The sequence below is a fragment of the Bos mutus genome, chromosome 1, assembly GCF_027580195.1.
Source record: "Bos mutus isolate GX-2022 chromosome 1, NWIPB_WYAK_1.1, whole genome shotgun sequence".
NCBI lineage: Eukaryota > Metazoa > Chordata > Mammalia > Artiodactyla > Bovidae > Bos > Bos mutus.
The window spans coordinates 135,717,757-135,737,385 of record NC_091617.1 but is presented as its reverse complement, the minus strand read 5'-3'; the positions used below and the strand labels follow the sequence as shown (position 1 = coordinate 135,737,385).

Below are 19,629 nucleotides of genomic sequence, written 5' to 3'. Positions count from 1 at the left end.
TTCTCTAGGCAAAAACATTGGAGTGGGTTGCCATTCCCTTCTCCAGAGGACCTTCCTGACCTGGGGATAGAACCCAGGTCTCCCACATAGCAGGTAGATTCTTTACCATCTGAGCCGTCGGGGAAGCCCAGAAGGTAGTGAGGATGTGGTCAAAGACAAGGGTTTAAGTTTCTAGATTACCAAAATTGACCAGTTCCAGAGGAGATGAGAAGCAGGACAGTGTGAAATGAAGTCAGTAGGCCTGTGTTCAAAACCTGGTTTTATGGCCAAAGAGCATATTAAGGGTATCTAAAACTATTTGTAAAGTAAAAAGATTGGGAAAAACACATCCCCATGTCTTTTGTAGCAATAAAATTAAATTTTATAACTAAACTTTTTCCCAACTACACTGGCATCTTAGAAATAATGGGGGAATTAAGAAGGAAAAAAACCCATTAAAAATACATTGTGCTTTGCATATCAAATCTTTTTTTTTTCATAAGACAACATATAAAATGCTGCAAGGCAGATGACTTCAGAAGAACCAGTGTACTTATATTTATCTAAAATACATCTGACTACTAATTACTGAAGGCAGATGAAATACCTATGGGTTTATCTGTTCCTAATTAAACATATTTATCTTTCAAGCTGAAATGGCAATAGGTATACCAAACTCCAAAATCTTAAACATTTCTCTGCCAGATGGCTGATTTATATTTGGAAAGTTAACAATCTTTTCCAGGAAAACTGGAGTTCTTTTAAACATTTCATTGAGCATGTTGTTACTGAAACACTTGTTCAAATATGCTTCAAATACTTTACATATCAGTAATTAGAAAATGACTAGGGATTGTGAAACTGAGTAACATGGTTCAGTTCTTTTATTCCCTTTAGTAATTCTCTACTGGCTTACCACATGCATTCCTGGATGGTTTATCATTCAAAATTGTTTTTGTTTTATTCCTTAATTACTGAGTTTTCTGATGACAAAACTAAAATAAGCTATTGCTTGGGGAAAAAAAATAAAACGTCAAACCTTAAACATCACAGGAATGTAAATTCATAAGCCTGCTATAATCCCATTCCCTATACCACTGTTTAGGTTTTAGTACATATTTACTAAAGAGTAAAGATTTTACTTTGTTCTAATTTTTTTCTAAATAATAGAACTTGATAGGATATCTTAGAAAACTAGAATTTAAAAACAGAGGGGAAAAGAAGAAAAGAATTAAAATAAGGTCAGCATCAGCTCCATATCAATTACCTCACTTTAGCTTCTTGGGAACCCTGATTTTGTTTTTTCCCCCCAATTCAAAATGCACACAATATCAATTTCCTGGCTTTGATAATAATTTGCTGTAGTTGTGTGAGATCTCTTTGGGGAATGTGGATGATGGATACACAGCTCCCCTATTACTATTTTTATAACTTCTTGTGAGTCTTTAAAGATTTTCAAAATTAAAAGCTACAATAAAAATGGAGGCACAGAGGTGGGGACAGCCATACTACTGGAGAATAGAAACTAAGCATAAGTAAATGAGATGGAAACAGCTACTTAGTGATTAATTATAATCAGTTCTTTTAGCATAGATTCATTCAGAAACATGTAGCTGTTGCATAAATGAGTAAGATGCATTTACTGCTTTATAGGAGGTTTAGTCTAGAAGGTCCCCATTTACTCAGCATTTACCATATAGGCTTTAGAAACAAAAGTAAGAAAAAAATTAAAGATACAATCCTTACCCTCAAAGGAAAAATAAAAAGCTTTCAATCATATTCTTAGGAACATGTATAGCTGAGCACAAACATACACATACTAAACTTGTTATAATCCAGGGACTGATATTTCAACTTGTGAAGTGCCTTCATGAAAAAGAAAAATAGTCTAATTTCCTACTTATTTATGAAATTTTAAACTATTAGTCAATATTTTATTGAATAATTATAGTAAATTATTGACTAGAATTAATTTGTAATGTTTCATAGCTTTTAATGTCAGACCACAGTGGATATCTTTTCCCTTTTTGACTAGTCTTAGTTTTATTGTATGATATAGTTTAGCACTTGAGTATGTATTGTTCTCTGTTTTACCACAGTTATCTTTTCTCTCCATCTGTATTTTGAGCTCATTAAGAGCTGTTTTTCCTTCTACCTCCATGTTTCAAGGAACATAGTTGGTAATAAATAAATGCTAGTTGATTGGCACTTTGCCAACTGTGTGTTACTTCCATAAAAAATTAGCTACCTGTATTTATATGAGACAAATTGATTAAATTTTACATCACTAATAATTATGGCATTACTAAGTATAAAGTAGAAGACATTTTACTAGCTATTATATAACCCTAAAACATAAAAGACATATGAATTTAAAACAGAAAAGACATATGTTACAAATTGGCATTGCCTCCACAGAACTTAAGAAAGATGATCTTTGTTTGCTAACTTGAATTTTATAAGAAATGGTTTTCTAACATGAGATTAAATATAAAAAGGAAATAACTATTTGGAACTTACTATAGTCTGTCATTACTTCAGCATATTTAATATCTAATTTCAGCATATTTAAACACCTTGGTAGAAAACACATAATAAAGAGATTTAGGTCTGAAATATCCCTTCTTTGATTAAGAAATGAAAGAAAAGTACTACAATTACAGAAAACATAAACAACAGTGACCTATTCAAAGATAGGCTCCAAAAATATTAATGAATCAATTGATATAGATAAAATATAGACCAGATCCAGTTTTAAAGCATAAGCTTTTATAACTTTTCTGTTATAAATCAGTGATTTTTCAATTTCCTATTCTATATTTAACAAAGTTAGAATTCAGAATCCATCCATACCATTAACAAAGTTACATGCACACATATACATATAATTACATATACATAAATTAAATATCCGAACTGATTTTTCTATGAAAAATTTTCTGTTTTAATGATAAATGTGCTCATATGTGTTTATATTTGAACTTTCAATAGATACAGTACTACTTTGAATTATGACAACAATATAATTTATAATGCTATTTTCCCCCATCCTCTTCCTACAGGAAAAGAACATGAAACCCAGAAGCTCAGCACGTGAATTTAGAATAGCTCTTCTGGCCCTGTAACATCTCAGCATTCTGATAAAACTAATGAACCCAGAAAATCCTGCCCTAAGGAGGAGGATTCAGGGAACTGTAAATCTTTCACAGCAGTGTTAGAATACTAAGGGCCAAATGTCTTGCCCAAAGGCATGTAGGTAAAGAGAGAACTGAAGTACTTTCTTTAGTCCCACCACACTCTTTCAATTCTAGGCCTCACTATGCTCAGTGGAGGAGGATTATAGTTTTGATTTGTTTGTACTCTTTATGAAAATTACACTCAGTACATTTATATAGAGCAAGATTCCATTAACTTCACACATGTTCTTCTGAAGCCTCAAAGGAATCTTTTGGAATTCTGTCCTCTGAGCTAATAATAATAAAATTAAAAATTCTTCATCAGATAGGGGAAAAAAATGAAAATGAACCAGAAGAAAGAGCAAGAATATGGATAAGCTAAATATATTTAGCAGTTGAAAAACATCTTTAAAGAAAACAGCAACATGTATGTAAATTCCCAAATTATTTTAAAGTAGTTTACTACCTTTTGAGTAAATGCCAGTATGAGACCTGGCCTTAAAGATAAGAAGATACCTATGCCAGAAAATCTACAAGACTCATTTCCAAAAATTGTGAGTGGTGAAGATAGTCTTGAATGTAGAGGAAGAATGGGGATGGTTTGGGCTTTTTCAGCACTCTAGGGCAACATCTACTTAGTACTTGTATCCCAAGTCAGACATACTCAATTTATTGTAAACAGGAGTTCCAATACCTCTTTAGGGTGGAAAACTACGTTATCTAGTTTGAAATCTCCATGAATCAAATTTTCTTCATTGTCATTATCTGGCAAGTTTTTCATTAGCCAGTCAGATAGCTGGTTCATGGCAGGGATGTCCTGATGAGCTGCAGCTTGATATTGCTTTGTCCAGGTTGATACCTAAAGATAAATAAATTTTAAAAATGACAGAGCTGAAAGTAGAACATAAGATTCAGCAATTTTTAAATTAAAACAAAATTCAGTTATATCAAATTTGGGTTCAGTCTTAAATACTCAGGAATAATGCCTATGATACTTATCTTAGTCTAAAACACTCACATAGGCCTAAAAACTTCAACACTTAAGTTTCTCTTCCATCTAGTTCCATTCTACTTCTAGACTTTTATCAGGGGGAAAAAAACACTGGCCTATGAATCAAGAGGTGGAAGAAACATCAACAACCTCAGAAATGCAGATGATACCACTCTATGGTGGAAATCAATGAGGAACTAAAGAGCCTCTTGATAAGGGTGAAGGAGGAGAGTGAAAGAGACAGCTTAAAACTAAATAAGGGGAAAATGTGGAAGTAGTGACAGATTTGCTCTTCTTGGGCTCTAAAATCACTGTGGATGGTGACTGCAGCCATGAAACCAGAAGACGATTGCTTCTTGGCAGGAAAACTATGACAAGCCTAAACAGTGTTTTGAAAAGCAGAGACATTACTCGGCCAACAAAGGTCTGTATAATCAAGGCTAGGTTCTTCCCAGTGGTCACGTATGGTTTTGAGAGCTGTACCGTAAAAAAAGGCAGAATGCCAAAGAATTGATGCCTTTGAATTGTGGTGCTGGAGAACACTCCTGAAAGTCCCTTGGACAGCAGGGAGATGAAACCAGTCAATCTTAAGAGAAATCAACCCTGAATACTTGTTGGAAGGACTGATGCTGAAGCTGAAGCTCTAGTACTTTGGTCATCTGGTGTGAACAGCCGACTCATTGGAAAAATCCCTGATGCTGGGAAACATTGAGGGCAGAAGGAGGAGAGGGTGTCAGAGAATGAGATGTCTGGATGGCATCATCAATGCAATGGATGTGAACTTGGGCAAACTTCAGGTGATGGTGAGGGACAGGTAGGCCTGGTGTGCTGCAGTCCATGGAGTCACAAAGAGTCAGACACGACTCGTGACTGAACAACAATAGGAATCAAGAGATGTAGGTTCTAGCCTTTATATGGCAATTATTTTGTAGAAGGAAAAAAAAACAGAACAAACTCATATACCTACATACGAAAAAAAATAGGAAATTTCACAAGAAACAAGTAGTCTCTGAAAAATGTTATATGGGGATTAGAAAAAGAAGGGAGATTTTTATTTCTCATTTTAATCTTTTTTTTAATTACCCATAGAATCTTCTAAAGAATCTTTGAAATATATTACAGACATGAAAATACAAATTTTTTTCCTATTTTTCTTAGAATTGAATGCAACTAACTCAACCTATTCTCAAAGTCCTCCACCAATTGAAATAATATTGCCTATTTATCTCTCTCTCTACTTTCTAAGGTATCTCTGTTCAATTTAGTACAGTAAAGACCTTCATCTTTGGAATCACAGAGAGCTGGGTTTAAATTATGTTTAGGCCACTTATTTGTACATTACTTAATACCTGCAAGCCTCAGTTGCCTCATCTGCAAAATGAGGGTATTAATATCTATGTAATAAGGTTGTTACAAAGATTAAAAAACACTGGGTCTATAACTCATCTAGCATGGGACCGGATATATAGTGAGTATTCCTTCAACCTTGGTTCCTGTCTCTCTTCCTTCTGCCCCCTGAAAAAGACATATGTACAAAGGGAAACAGCCCCATACTTATCTGGTCTTGGTTCTTTGATGTGAAATGCTCTTCATCTTTTCCCTATCACTCTGGATTTTAATCTTCCTTAAATATACAGTACAAGACATATCTTTCATAGGAGATTTCCCCAACTTGAGCAAGGGCATACTTGTATCTACCCTACGAATGGAACAGCTATCATGATAAGTAACAAACAATTTACTACCAGATTCAGTTCAGTTCAGTTCAGTCGCTCAGTCATGTCTGACTCTTTGTGACCCCATGAATCACAGCACACCAGGCCTCTCTGTCCATCACCAACTCCCGGAGTTCACTCAAACTGATGTCTATCGAGTCAGTGATGCCATCCAGCCATCTCATCCTCTGTCGACCCCTTCTACTCCTGACCCCAATTCCTCCGAGCATCAGAGTCTTTTCTGATGAGTCAACTCTTCACATGAGGTGGCCAAAGTACTGGAGTTTCAGCTTCAGCATCAGTCCATCCAAAGGACACCCAGGACTGATCTCCTTTAGGATGGACTGGTTGGATCTCCTTGCAGTCCAAGGGACTCTCAAGAGTCTTCTCCAACACCACAGTTTAAAAGCATCAATTCTTCAGCGCTCAGCTTTCTTCACAGTCCAACTCTCACATCCTTACATGACCACTGGAAAAACCATAGCCTTGACTAGACGGACCGTTGATGGCAAAGTAATGTCTCTGCTTTTCAATACACTATCTAGGTTGGTCATAACTTTCCTCTCAAGGAGTAACTGTCTTTTAATTTCATGGCTGCAATCACCATCTGCAGTGATTTTGGAGCCCCCAAAAATAAAGTCTGACACTGTTTCCACTCTTTCCCCATCTATTACCTTTGAGGTAATGGGACCAGATGCCATGATCTTAGTTTTCTGAAGGTTGAGCTTTAAGCCAACTTCTTCTCTCTCCTCTTTCACTTTAATCAAGAGGCTTTTGAGTTCCTCTTCACTTTCTGCCATAAGGGTGGTGTCATCTGCATATCTGAGGTTACTGATATTTCTCCTGGCAATCCTGATTCCAGCTTCTGCTTCTTCCAGCCCAGCGTTGCTCATGATATACTCTGCATATAAGTTAAATAAGCAGGGTGACAATATACAGCCTTGACGTACTCCTTTTCCTATTTGGAACCAGTCTGTTGTTCCATGTTCAGTTCTGACTCTTGCTTCCTGACCTGCATACAGGTTTCTCAAGAGGCAGGTCAGGTGGTCTGGTATTCCCACTCTTTCAGAATTCTCCACAGTTTATTGTGATCCACACACTCAAAGGCTTTGACATAGTCAATAAAGCAGAAATAGATGTTTTTCTGGAACTCTCTTGCTTTTTCCATGATCCAGCAGATGTTGGCAATTTGATCTCTGGTTCCTCTGCCTTTTCTAAAACCAGCTTGAACATCAGGAAGTTCATGTACTGTTCACGTACTGCTGAAGCCTGGCTTGGAGAATTTTGAGCATTACTTTACTAGCGTGTGAGATGAGTGCAATTGTGCAGTAGTTTGAGCATTCTTTGGCATTGCCATTCTTTGGGATTGGAATGAAAACTGACCTTTTGCAGTCCTGTAGCCACTGCTGAGTTTTCCAAATTTGCTGGCATATTGAGCGCAGCACTTTCACAGCATCGTCTTTCAGGATTTGAAATAGATCAACTGGAATTCATGTCCACTAGCTTTGTTCATAGTGATGCTTTCTAAGGCCCATTTAACTTCACATTCCAGGATGTCTGGCTCTAGGTGAGTGATCACACCATCGTGATTATCCGGGTCATGAAGATCTTTTTTGTACAGTTCTTCTGTGTATTCTTGCCATCTCTTCTTAATATCTTCTGCTTCTGTTAGGTCAATACCATTTCTGTCCTTTATTGAGCCCATCTTTGCATGAAATGTTCCCTTGGTTTCTCTAATTTTCTTGAAGAGATCTCAAGTCTTTCCCATTCTGTTGTTTTCCTCGATTTCTTTGCATTGGTCACTGAGAAAGGCTTTCTTATCTCTTCTTGCTATCCTTTGGAATTCTGCATTCAGATGCTTATATCTTTCCTTTTCTCCTTTGCTTTTCACGTCTCTTCTTTTCACAGCTGTTTGTAAGGCCTCCCCAGATAGCCATTTTGCTTTTTTGCATTTCTTTTCCATGGGGATGGTCTTCCTCCCTGTCTCCTGTACAATGTCACGAACCTCAGTCCATAGTTCATCAGGCACTCTGTCTATCAGATCTAAGCCCTTAAATCTATTTCTCACTTCCACTGTATAATCATAAGGGATTTGATTTAGGTCATACCTGAATGGTCTAGTGGTTTTCCCCACTTTCTTCAATTTAAGTCTGAATTTGGCAATAAGGAGTTCATGATCTGAGCCACAGTCAGCTCCCGGTCTTGTTTCTGCTAACTGTATAGAGCTTCTCCATCTTTGACCACAAAGAATATAATCAATCTGATTTCGGTGTTGACCATCTGGTGATGTTCATGTGTAGAGTTTTCTCTTGTATTGTTGGAAGAGGGTGTTTGTTATGACCAGTGCGTTCTCTTTGCAAAACTCTATTAGCCTTTGCCCTGCTTCATTCCATACTCCATGGCCAAATTTGCCTGTTACTCCAGGTGTTTCTTGACTTCCTACTTTTGCATTCCAGTCCCCTATAATGAAAAGGACATCTTTTTTGGGTGTTAGTTCTAAAAGGTCTTGTAGGTGTTCATTGAACCATTCAACTTCAGCTTCTTCAGTATTACTGGTTGGGGCATAGGGTTGGATTACCATGATATTGAATGGTTTGCCTTGGAAAAGAACAGAGATCATTCTGTTGTTTTTGAGATCGCATTCAAGTACTGCATTTCGGACTCTTTTGTTGACCATGATGGCTACTCCATTTCTTCTAAGGGATTCCTGCCCGCAGTAGTAGATATAATGGTCATCTGAGTTAAATTCACCCATTCCAGTCCATTTTAGTTCCCTGATTCCTAGAATGTTGACGTTCACTCTTGCTATCTCCTATTTCACCACTTCCAATTTGCCTTGATTCATGGACCTGACATTCAAGTTTCCTATGCAATATTGCTCTTTACAGCATCGGACCTTGCTTCTATCACCAGTCACATCCACAACTGGGTATTGTTTTTGCTTTGGCTCCATCCCTTCATTCTTTCTGGAGTTATTTCTCCACTGATCTCCAGTAGCATATTGGATACCTCCCGACCCAGGGAGTTCTCCTTTCAGTATCCTATCATTTTGCCTTTTCATACTGTTCATGGGGTTCTCAAGGCAAGAATACTGAAGTGGTTTGCCATTCCCTTCTCCAGTGGACCACATTCTGTCAGACCTTTCCAACATAACCCTTCCATCTTGGGTGACCCCACACGGCATGCCTTAGTTTCACTGAGTTAGACAAGGCTGTGGTCCATGTGATCAGATTGGCTAGTTTTCTGTGATTATGATTTCAGTGTGTCTGCCCTCTGATGCCCTCTGGCAACACCTACAGTCTTACTTGGGTTTCTCTTACCTTGGACAAGGGGTATCTCCTCACGGCCACCCCTACTACCAGATTACATACTCTTTTATACCATTTTCAAGTTTTATGTAAATGAGTTTCATGTAGAGGTGTCTCAAAAATGTTAAGTTCCTTTAGGGGAAGAATTGATCTCTATTTTCTTGAAATTTAACACAGTACTTAGCACATATTAAACATACTTATATGCTTAATAAATATTTGTTTATTAAACACATGCTTAACAAATATTTTTTAAACTAATTTTAAAAACTAAAATTGTATAGAAAATGTATTGGTAAATTAAATGAAGAGATAGAAATAGCTTTAAATTTGCATTTATATATGCTGTCCATTATAGAAGCTTTAGCTCATCTAAAAATTATAAAATTATTTTATGTTTAAAATAAGTCAATCTGAAGGTTCAAAGTTCTAGCCAGATTTCAGAAAAGTATAAAATAATACATTTTTATTTTAATTAAAAATGTATATTTTGTTTCCAAGAACTTGAGAAAAGAAACTCTTTGTGTGGATGCCTTACCTGTCTTTTGCAATACCCAACACCTCTACCATATCCTTCCAGCTGCAATGACTGTATATTCAAGGAATGTAACTGAGCCAAGGTTTGTATCATGGACACATATATGGCTGAACGTTCTGCTGGGCTAACTCCAGGAATTGTCCAATCACAAAAGATTCGGCCCTATGGAAGCAATTACAACAGATAATTTAAAACAAACTAAATCTTTTCATACCAATTATTTGCTGTGTCATCATACTCTATTTCCTGCAAAAAAGATTAGGTACAGTTTTGCAACCAAAACCAATTCTTTGTAGAATGTGCCACGGCTTCCCTGGTGGCTCAGATGGTAAAGAATCTGCCTGCAATGCAGGAGACCCACGTATGATCCCTGAGTCAGGAAGATCCCCTGGAGAAGGAAATGGCAATTCACTCCAGTATTCTTGTCTGGAGAATCCCATGCACAGAGGAGGCTGGTCGGCTACAATACATGAAGTTGCAAAGAGTCGGACACAACTGAGCAACTAACACATATATGCCACAGGGAAAATGCAAGGATGCACCAAGATTAACTTAAAGGACAAAAACTACTCTCAAGTAACATTTTACCAAATAAAAAATCTTAAAACAATTTGGATTTATTGTTATTAATGGACTGGTTTTTTTCTTTGGAGTAGTTTCTTTCCCTCTACTATCTGGACAGTTTAGTTATTGCCATTACATGTCTCTTTACTGACACCTAGAGGAAGAATAGGCCAATATGCTGTAATTAGTAAATATGTTCCTAGTTTATCTCACTCAAATTGTGTTCTCAAATTAAAATGAAAGTTTAATACAAGACAGGGAATACAGCCAGTATTTTAAAATAATTCTAAGTGGAGTATAACCTTTAAAAATTGTGAATCACTATGTACATCTTTAACATACAATATTGTACATTAACTATATCTCAATAAAAAATAATTTTAAAAGGAAAACAAAAATAAAAACTTCCATAAAGAACCAATCCTGCTGATACCTTGGTTTCAAACTTCTAGCCTCTGGAAATGAGAGGATACATTTCTGTTTCTTTAATAAAAAGAAAAAAAGTTTAAGCCCTTGCAAAGCAAACTATCTAAAATGCTGACTGATAAACTATCATTTATTAACATGTAACTTCACAACTAAAAATAAAAGCAACAAAGTACAATTAAGTTTAATTTACCTGTACATGTTCCATCACATAAAATTCTGTTCCAATGACAGACGAATCACTGCAGTACAATAAAGGTTTGGGAACGGGGAATCCAATTGAAAACAAGGCCTTCTGGACTTTAAATTCTCTATCAATCTAAATAAGATGATAGATAATTAAAAATCAGAAATACAGAAATTTAATAATTACTTGTGAGCTAACATTAAGGCTAGAAATTAATTTTAAAACAGTATCAACAAATATAACAAACAATATAACCCAGAGGATAATAATTTCCTTAGTATTGTCCATAAAAGTAGTCTTAGTGCAATCATTACAATTATAAATTAGGCTGGCACTTGCCAAAGAGTCAGACAGAACTTAGCAACTAAAACAAAAACAACAAAAATTGCTATTAGGCTAAAAGGACAGGCTTACGCATGGGGCTTAATCTGACTGATAATATGAAGGTGACAGTTTCTGACCATAATATTTTGCAGATATCATTAAAAAAAAAAAAAAAAACCTTTTTTTCTTATCAGTCCCTGCTTGCTGACTCACTCTTGCTCTTGCTCCTCACTACCAATCCCTCTCCAGTCTACCATGGGGTTCAGGCAGGTCTCTATTTCAACGCTCTGGGCAGTCAACTACAGGGTACTGGTGGAAGCCTGTGGGTGCTGGTAGAAAGGAAATGTACCCACTCCGTCTGGAGATCAATGGAGGTACTCGTTTTCAGGGCAGTGGTGTGGGGATTCTTCCTGGTACCCAGGGCTGCCATGGAGCTCAAGATAACTACTGGGTAAGAAGACAATGAGAAGCAACTTGGTACTGACACAGAAGCTCAGCTAAGATAGAAGAAGAAAAGGCCTTCTTCAACCAGGACAGATACACACGTTTATCACTCAGAACCCAGGGACACAGCTTATAGCAGAACACTGATGCCAACTAATCTGCCTGTAAAGTCCCGTTCCCCAGACTCAGGCAGTAGTGGCTGATCACTTCTAAGGAGAAGAAACCATGCCGTTCACTTTGATCAGAGGGATAAAGCAGCCACTGCTGCAATAACTAGAGCAGGGAAATGACTAAACCCATAACCAAGGTGAGAGCAGTCAGAGATGCCAATAGCTATAGAAAGAAGCTTTCTGGTGCTGTGAAATAGGGGAGGCATGGGGTGGTGGAGGCTGGTCATAAAGTAGATGTCAGTGTGGGAACACTGCTTTTTTCCAAAATGAAAGGAGTTGTAACAAAAGTACTTTAGATCTCTGAGCTGAAAGCATTATGTTATGTTCTGATGTCTTCTAGATATTGAGGGTGTTATCAACGAGAGAGACAAATCCAGCTGTTTACTGGGGCATAAATCTCTCCCTGCAGATGGGGATTCTCTTTCACCCATGCCTTGTTGAGGCTTAATAAAAGTTAGTGAACTTTTTTGATCTTAAGCATGCAGGTTACTTCATTTTCTGAGAATATCATAGTCAAAATCTGCATTTTCCATTACTGTGATATTAAACCCACCTTTCAGTGGCCCATCTCCAGTCAGTTGGGGTTGGTTGGGAAGCATGTATAATCTGTTATACATGATTATAATAATATCCAAAATATGCATCATGATTTTAATGTTCTTTTCTCTAAAAATCCATAGATAATATGTTTTTTGAAAAGAATCAGTTTTTAACAAAAATCTTTTATAATTCTCACTAATATTTACAGCATATTATGATTATTCAAATCTTTATTTTTATCACCAAAAGATCAGAGGATTATTACACCAAATATATTAAAGTATTCATTGAGTAGATATTATTATAAGATATAATAATGTGCCTTTTAAAACATAATTTATCAAAGTACAAAACATCTCTAAATGAGCAGTTCTGAAAATATTCACCAGGTGACTGTATTTCTAGCTGACTATATACATAGGAATCAAATCCACAAGAGGACTGGATAGTGGTCAAGATTACCAGCTTAAACACAGCCTTAGATTTCAAACTCAAATCCGTGATAAAAACAAAAAGGGGGTGGGAATACAGTTCAAGTGAAATTTTCATCTAAGAAATAAAATGTATTCTCTATATTTAACAATTGTGAGAGTATTTTTAAAAGCAATTTAAATTGTTTTGTGAATATAAAATGCATTTATTAGTCAACAAGGAATTTAACATTGCATTTGTATACCATACCTTATGTGCTTTAGGAAGAAGTAAACCAGGTGGTTTTTTTCTGAGTACATATGCTTGAGAGCCTTTCTGGAGATGAAAGGTTGGATTGGACTGTCCTGATCTAGATAAGAATAGAGAAAAGGTCAATAACAAAGATATATTTTTCTGAAATTTCAGAAGAAAACACAAAATGAAAATAAACCCACTTCAATGCTAGAAAGCCAAGAGGGGTGCTACCAGCTGCTGAGAACATTCACTTTTGGATTATATATAGCAGACAGTAACACAGTGGCAGCTGGAAAATCTATAATCTATACAGGTAGAAGAGAAGATCTTACTTCCTGCCTGCAAATCATGAGTTTTATCAGAAGTATTCCTAGAAAAACGTCTAGATCTAAGAAAAGAAAGGCTGGGAGAAGAGATTGTAGGGGATCTGTCAGAAAATTAATTAAAGGATGCTGGAACAGCTGTTCCCTCATCTGCGATTGGAGAGAGAACTCCGAGTACAGCTCTCTGACATGGGAATTCTGATAAGCAAAGTCTCAGAGTGGATATTTGGGCCAGGAGGTGCAATAGTGCCCCAGGTGACTCACAGACACCAGGGCACTGACTTTCCCTGCTCTGTGGACAGAAATTCTCACACGGGCTAAGAAAATACACTCCAGCTGCCAAAATTATTTAATCTATACCTTCATTTACCCAACTTTTAAAGAATTCAATAGCATGAAAGAGAGGCCTTGAACCAAAAAAGCAGAATTAATCCCTGAGGTAATAGGTAATAAGAGAAAGTTAAAAAACATTTTTCTCTGAAGTTTAACCCTAGGCTTTCAGCCTCCATCTGCAAAGAACAAAAGCAGATTGAACGCAGCAGCACCTCCAGTGTCTATATCTTACGCAGATAAGCAGGACCCATCCTCTCCAGCAATCATACTAAAAAGCACCATCTAATCCTGGGTGAGCGCCTTTAAGCACAGGAAAGTGAAGATCATTGCCACAGTGTCAGCAAATGGGACAACATCAAGCTGCATTGTTAATCTTTTTAAAATATAAATTCTTTTATTTCTTTTCGGCTGCGCTGGGTTTTCATTACTGCGGGAGCGTTTCTCTAGCTGTGGAGAGCGGGGCTGTCCTCCAGGTGTGGCACATGCGCTGCTTGCTGAGGTGGCTTCTCGTCACAGAGCACAGGCTCTAGGCCCACAGTCTTCAGCAGTTGCAGTGCAATCGGTAGTTGCGGTTCCCGGGCTCTAGAGACCAGGCTCAGTAGTTGTGGCTCACGGGCTTAGTTACTCTGTGACATGTGGGATCTTCCTAGATCAGGGATCAAACGCATGTCTCATGCATTGGCAGATGGATTCTTTACCACTGAGCCACCAGGGAAGCCCCTGTGTTGTCTGTCTTGACATGGGACAATTTATCTGTGATGCTCCAAAGAGTTAAGTTGCAATGAACCTTACAAAGACATTTTTTAATGCCAAATGTCTGCTTGGATGTATTTCTGATAACACAGTCATTTATGAAGCACTGGCATTTGTGATGGTAAATGACCAATGTGAAATATAAAAGGAAAACTAAAAGCTTTTTATTAAATATATAGTTACAATATGCCCCAGCAATTTCACTCTAACATATATATCCAAGAGAACTGAAAACACATTTAAACAAAAAACTGTACATGAATATTCATAGCAGCTCTATTTTCAACAACCAAAAAGTAGAAACAATCCAAATGTTCACCAACAGATGAATGGATAAATAAAATATGATATATTAATATAATGGAATATTACTCAGCCATAAAAGGAATGGAGTTTGGATACATGCTAAAACATGGATTGGCTCTGAAAACATTATGCTAAGAGGAAAAAAAAAAGAAAACAGTGACCAAAGGTCACATATTATATGATTCCATTTCTATGAAATGTTCAGAATATGTAAATCCATAGTGATAGAAAGTAGATTATTGGTTTCCAGGGGATGGTCAGAAGGGGGAATTGTGAGATAAGGGTTTCTTAGGGTGATGCAAATTTCCTGGAATTAGATACTGGTGATGACTGCAGAATATTGTGAATAAAAACCACTAAATTATACGTTTAAAATAGTTAAAATTTTAAGTTTAACATGGCATGAATTTTATCTAAACAGACAAACACACAAACAAAACCCCACCAAACTAAAAGCATCTCCTTTGAGCAAGTATCTACCGTCCATGGTTCTAACAAAGACAAAAAAGATAAAAAAAAAAAAAAGAAGAAGCCCAGCAGGGGAAGACCATGACCAACACTGTGTACTGTGAACAAAGTACTGACTACATTTTACCACTCTAACCATCAGGCCTCTCTATAGTATGGAATCCACTGATGGTATCAATATGATAAGAATCATCAGTGAGCCAAAGGTCGTAACTATTCTTTAGGACTTGAATCGGAGCATGCAATGGCACCCCACTCCAGTACTCTTGCCTGGAAAATCCCATGGGTGGAGGAGCCTGGTAGGCTGCAGTCCATGGGGTCACTAAAAGTCAGACACGACTGAGCGACTTCACTTTCACTTTTCACTTTCATGCATTGAAGAAGGAAACGGCAACCCACTCCAGTGTTCTTGCCTGGAGAATCCCAGGGACAGGGGAACCTGGTGAGCTGCCGTCTATGGGGTCGCACAGAGTCGGACACGACTAAAGCGACTTAGCAGCAGCAGCAGGAGCTGCAGGACTTGAATAAGACATTTAATACTAAAAGAAATGGGTTGATTTATAACCAAACATGTGACATTTTTGATTTGTCGAACCTTAATTACAAAGATGGAATCTTTGCATTTAAGTGTTCAGTTAGGAACACTCATTTGGTAGACTCATTTGACTAGACAAGAAATCTCAAAGACTCTTAGCATTGGTTTTACTTAGAAGCACAGGAAGACAGGAGATACAGTATGCCAGTGAGGTAGCATCAGATGAGTTTCTTTAGTAAGGTCCTTAGAGTAGGTCCATGCAGCAGTCTAGGATCTACCTCATTACTTCTGTGTCCCTCTGGTGATAGCTCAGGTTTGAAGGAATGAGACCACAATGGATGAGTGTGGGTGCCACCCTGCCTTAGAAGCCTCATGCTCCACACCACGATGGCTCCATCATCTCCAGTAGCAGTCCTCTAGCAAGAGACATGACCAATTTTAAGAACTGACTAAACGTAGAAAAGCCCCAAGTTAAGCCTAAAATATCTGACCAGATACATTAGTTAAGCATAAAATATCTGACCAGATACATTTACAGGCCTTCCAGTTCAGATGCAGTTTATCAAATAGATGTTACTTTCAACATAAGTGCTCTTGCTTGGAAACACAGCTGACACTCCACCTTACCAAGTTTCCAGAGTAACTACAGCTAGAAAGCTAATTTGTCTATAGAACAGGAGAAAAGGTGTTTGTTTGTTTTTTTTAAACACTTTTCTCACAACATGCTAGCCTCAGATACATGATGTAATCCTAGTAGGTGGCTCTGTTTGCATCTCCAAGCTTCCAAGCTTGTAGATATTCTTATAAGATTTTTTTTCAATAGCAAGAAATTTTTAAAAAGCATCAATCCTGATAAAGGTCACATATGTTTGCAGCTATGTAGGCAGCCTAAAGGAAATCAGTCCTGAGTGTTCTTTGGAAGGACTGATGTTGAAGCTGAAACTCCAATACTCTGGCCACCTGATATGAAGAGCTGACTCATTGGAAAAGACCCTGATGCTGGGAAAAATTGAAGGCAGGAGAAGGGGACGACAGAGGATGAGATGGTTGGATGGCATCACTGTCTCAATGGAGATGAGTTTAAGTAAACTCCAGGAGTTGGTGATGGACAGGGAGGCCTGGTGTGCTGTGGTCCATGGGGTCGCAAAGAGTCGGACATGACTGAGCGACTGAACTGAACTGAACTGAAGGTAGCCATCTTGTCCCTTGTCTGGAGATAAATTTGAAGTTATTCAGAATTTACTGTTCTTTGATATCACTCCTTTTTCTTTAATGTTGAAACCACTTTTGGAGTCATGACTATTCTGACCAAGTGCACCATAGCAAGCAGTTAATACCAACTGGACTTAGACCTTCATATCTACTCTTAAAATCAGCTTGGTATGCTCATAGAGGTATATGGAATTGAGTGAGCAATGAGGCAGGATAACAACCAGCTTGGCAACTGAACTCACTGGCACTGCTATGGCATTCACTGAAGTAGTAACTTTTGATACTAATGCCGATAGCTCTTCAAATGTATTTGCTGTGGATTAGAGATCGAGAAAAGAGAAGACTAAAAGACTAATATCATGGTGTTTAAGCATAGAAGATATTGAGTATATAGTTCAAAAGACTTAAAAATACAAAGCTGGAGATAAGAAGAGGCAAAATATCCCCAAAAAACTTGCTCCAAACTAGGATTCAGAGCCATGATAGAAGAAGAGATGTCAAGGCAGAATCAAAGGAAGTCAGAAGATTCTTGACAAATACAATGGAAGCAACAAATGGCTGGCCAAGAATCAGATAACTGAAAAGGAAGAATTTAACATCAGCAGAAAAAGCTGGAGAGGGTCCAAAACTCTAACATAGTGTACCAGAGAACAGGCATCATGATAGGTGTTTTGCTGGGCATTCCCTGGAAGTGGTGGCTCATCTCTCCAGAGGTGCATTTTCTGGATCCATGACTGCAAAAATCAACCAACTTGAACAAAACACAACACAGCACATTCCACAGAGTTTGAAGTCTGAAGGACTCTGATTTGTAGGAAGTCGGTTCACTGACAGTTTAAAAAATCATTATTTGAGCTTCTTAATATACTATTTACAATTAATATATTAATTAAATTATAACTATTTAACATATTAAAATTATAGACATTTGTCCTTTTCATCATAGGGGACTAGAGTGCAAAAGTAGCAAGTCAAGAGATACCTGGAGTAACAGGCAAGTTTGGCCTTGGAGTACAACATGAAGAAGGGCAAAAGCTAACAGAATTTTGCCAAGAGAATGCACTGGTCATAGCAAATACCCTCTTCCAACAACACAAGAGATGACTCTACAAATGGATATCACCAGATGGTCAATATCAAAATCAGACTGACTAAATTCTTTGCAATCAAAATGGAGTTCTACACAGTCAGCAAAAACAAGACCTTGAGCTGACTGTGGCTCAGATTCTGAACCCCTTGTGGTAAAATTCAGACTTATATTGAAGAAAGTAGGGAAAACCACTAGGCCATTCAGGTATGACCTAAATCAAATGCCTTATGATTATATAGTGGAGATGATAAATAGATTCAAGGGCCTAGATCTGGTAGACAGAGTGCCTAAAGAAATATAGATGGAGGTACATAACATTGTACAGGAGGTGGTGACCAAAATCATCCCCAAGAAAAAGAAATGCAAGACGGCAAAGTGTCTGAGGAGGCCTTACAAATACCTGAGAAAAGAGAAGCGAAAGGCAAAGGAGAAAGGGAAAGACATACCCAACTGAATGCAGAGTTCCAGAGAAGAGCAAGGAGACATAAGAAAGTATTCTTAAGTGAACAATGCAAAGAAATAGAGGAAAACAATAAAATGGGTAAGATTAGAGATCTCTTTAAGAAAACTGGAGATACCAAGGGAACATTTCATGTAAAGATGGGCACAATAAAGGACGAAAATGGCAAGGACCTAACAAAAACCAAAGAGATTAAGAAAATGTGGCAAGGATACACAGAACTGTATAAAAAAAGCTCTTAATGACCCAGATAATCATGATGGTGTGGTCATTCACCTAGAGCCAGACACCCTGGAGTGTGAAGTCAAGTGGGCCGTGGGAAGCATTACTACAAACAAAGCTAGTGGAGGTGATGGAATTTCAGCTGAGCTATTTCTAATCCTAAAAGATGATGCTGCTAAAAGTGCTGCACTCAATATGCCAGCAAACTTGGAAAACTCAGCAGTGGCCACAGGACTGGAAAAGGTCAGTTTTCATTCCGATCCCAAAGAAAGGCAATGCCAAAGAATGTTCAAATTATCATATAATTGCACTCATTTCACATTTGCAAGAATATGCTCAAAATCCTTCAAGCTAGGTTTCAACAGTACGTGAACCGAGAACTTCCATATGTACAAACTGGATTTAGAAAAGGCAGAGGAGCCAGGGATGAAGTTGCCAACATACGCTGGATCATAGAAAAAGCAAAGAAATTCCAAAAAACATCTAATTCTGCTTCATTGACTACACTAAAGCCTTTGACTGTGTGGATCACAACAAACTGTGGAATATTCTTAAAGAGGTGGGAATACCAAGCCACATTACCTGTCTCCTGAGCAACCTGTATGCAGGAGAAGAAGCAACAGTTAGAACAGGATGTGGAACAATGAACTGGTTTGATATTGGGAAAGGAGTATATCAAGGCTGTATATGCAGGGTACATCATGTGAAATGCCGGGCTGGATGAGGCTCAAACTGGAATCAAACTTGCTGGAAGAAATACGAACAACCTCATACAAGCAGATGATACCACTCTAATGGCAGAAAGTGAAGAGGAGTCTAAAGAGCCTCTTGATGAAGGTGAAAGAGGAGTGAAAAAGTTGGCTTAAATTAAATATTCAAAAAGGAAGATCATGGCATCC

The 19,629-nt window shown here is 37.6% G+C and overlaps 1 protein-coding gene across 1 annotated transcript in view; it reads right to left on the bottom strand.

The window, feature by feature from the left end:
• ACAD11 (acyl-CoA dehydrogenase family member 11) overlaps positions 1-19,629 on the bottom strand; it is a 117,532-nt gene that overhangs the window by 85,665 nt on the left and 12,238 nt on the right. Inside the window, exons 2-5 of the mRNA XM_005906541.3 lie at positions 13,044-13,143; positions 10,891-11,016; positions 9,708-9,869; positions 3,850-4,014 (exon numbers count right to left, since the gene is read on the bottom strand). Coding sequence (XP_005906603.1) covers positions 3,850-4,014; positions 9,708-9,869; positions 10,891-11,016; positions 13,044-13,143 — 553 coding nt within the window. The remainder of the gene's footprint in view (positions 1-3,849; positions 4,015-9,707; positions 9,870-10,890; positions 11,017-13,043; positions 13,144-19,629) is intronic.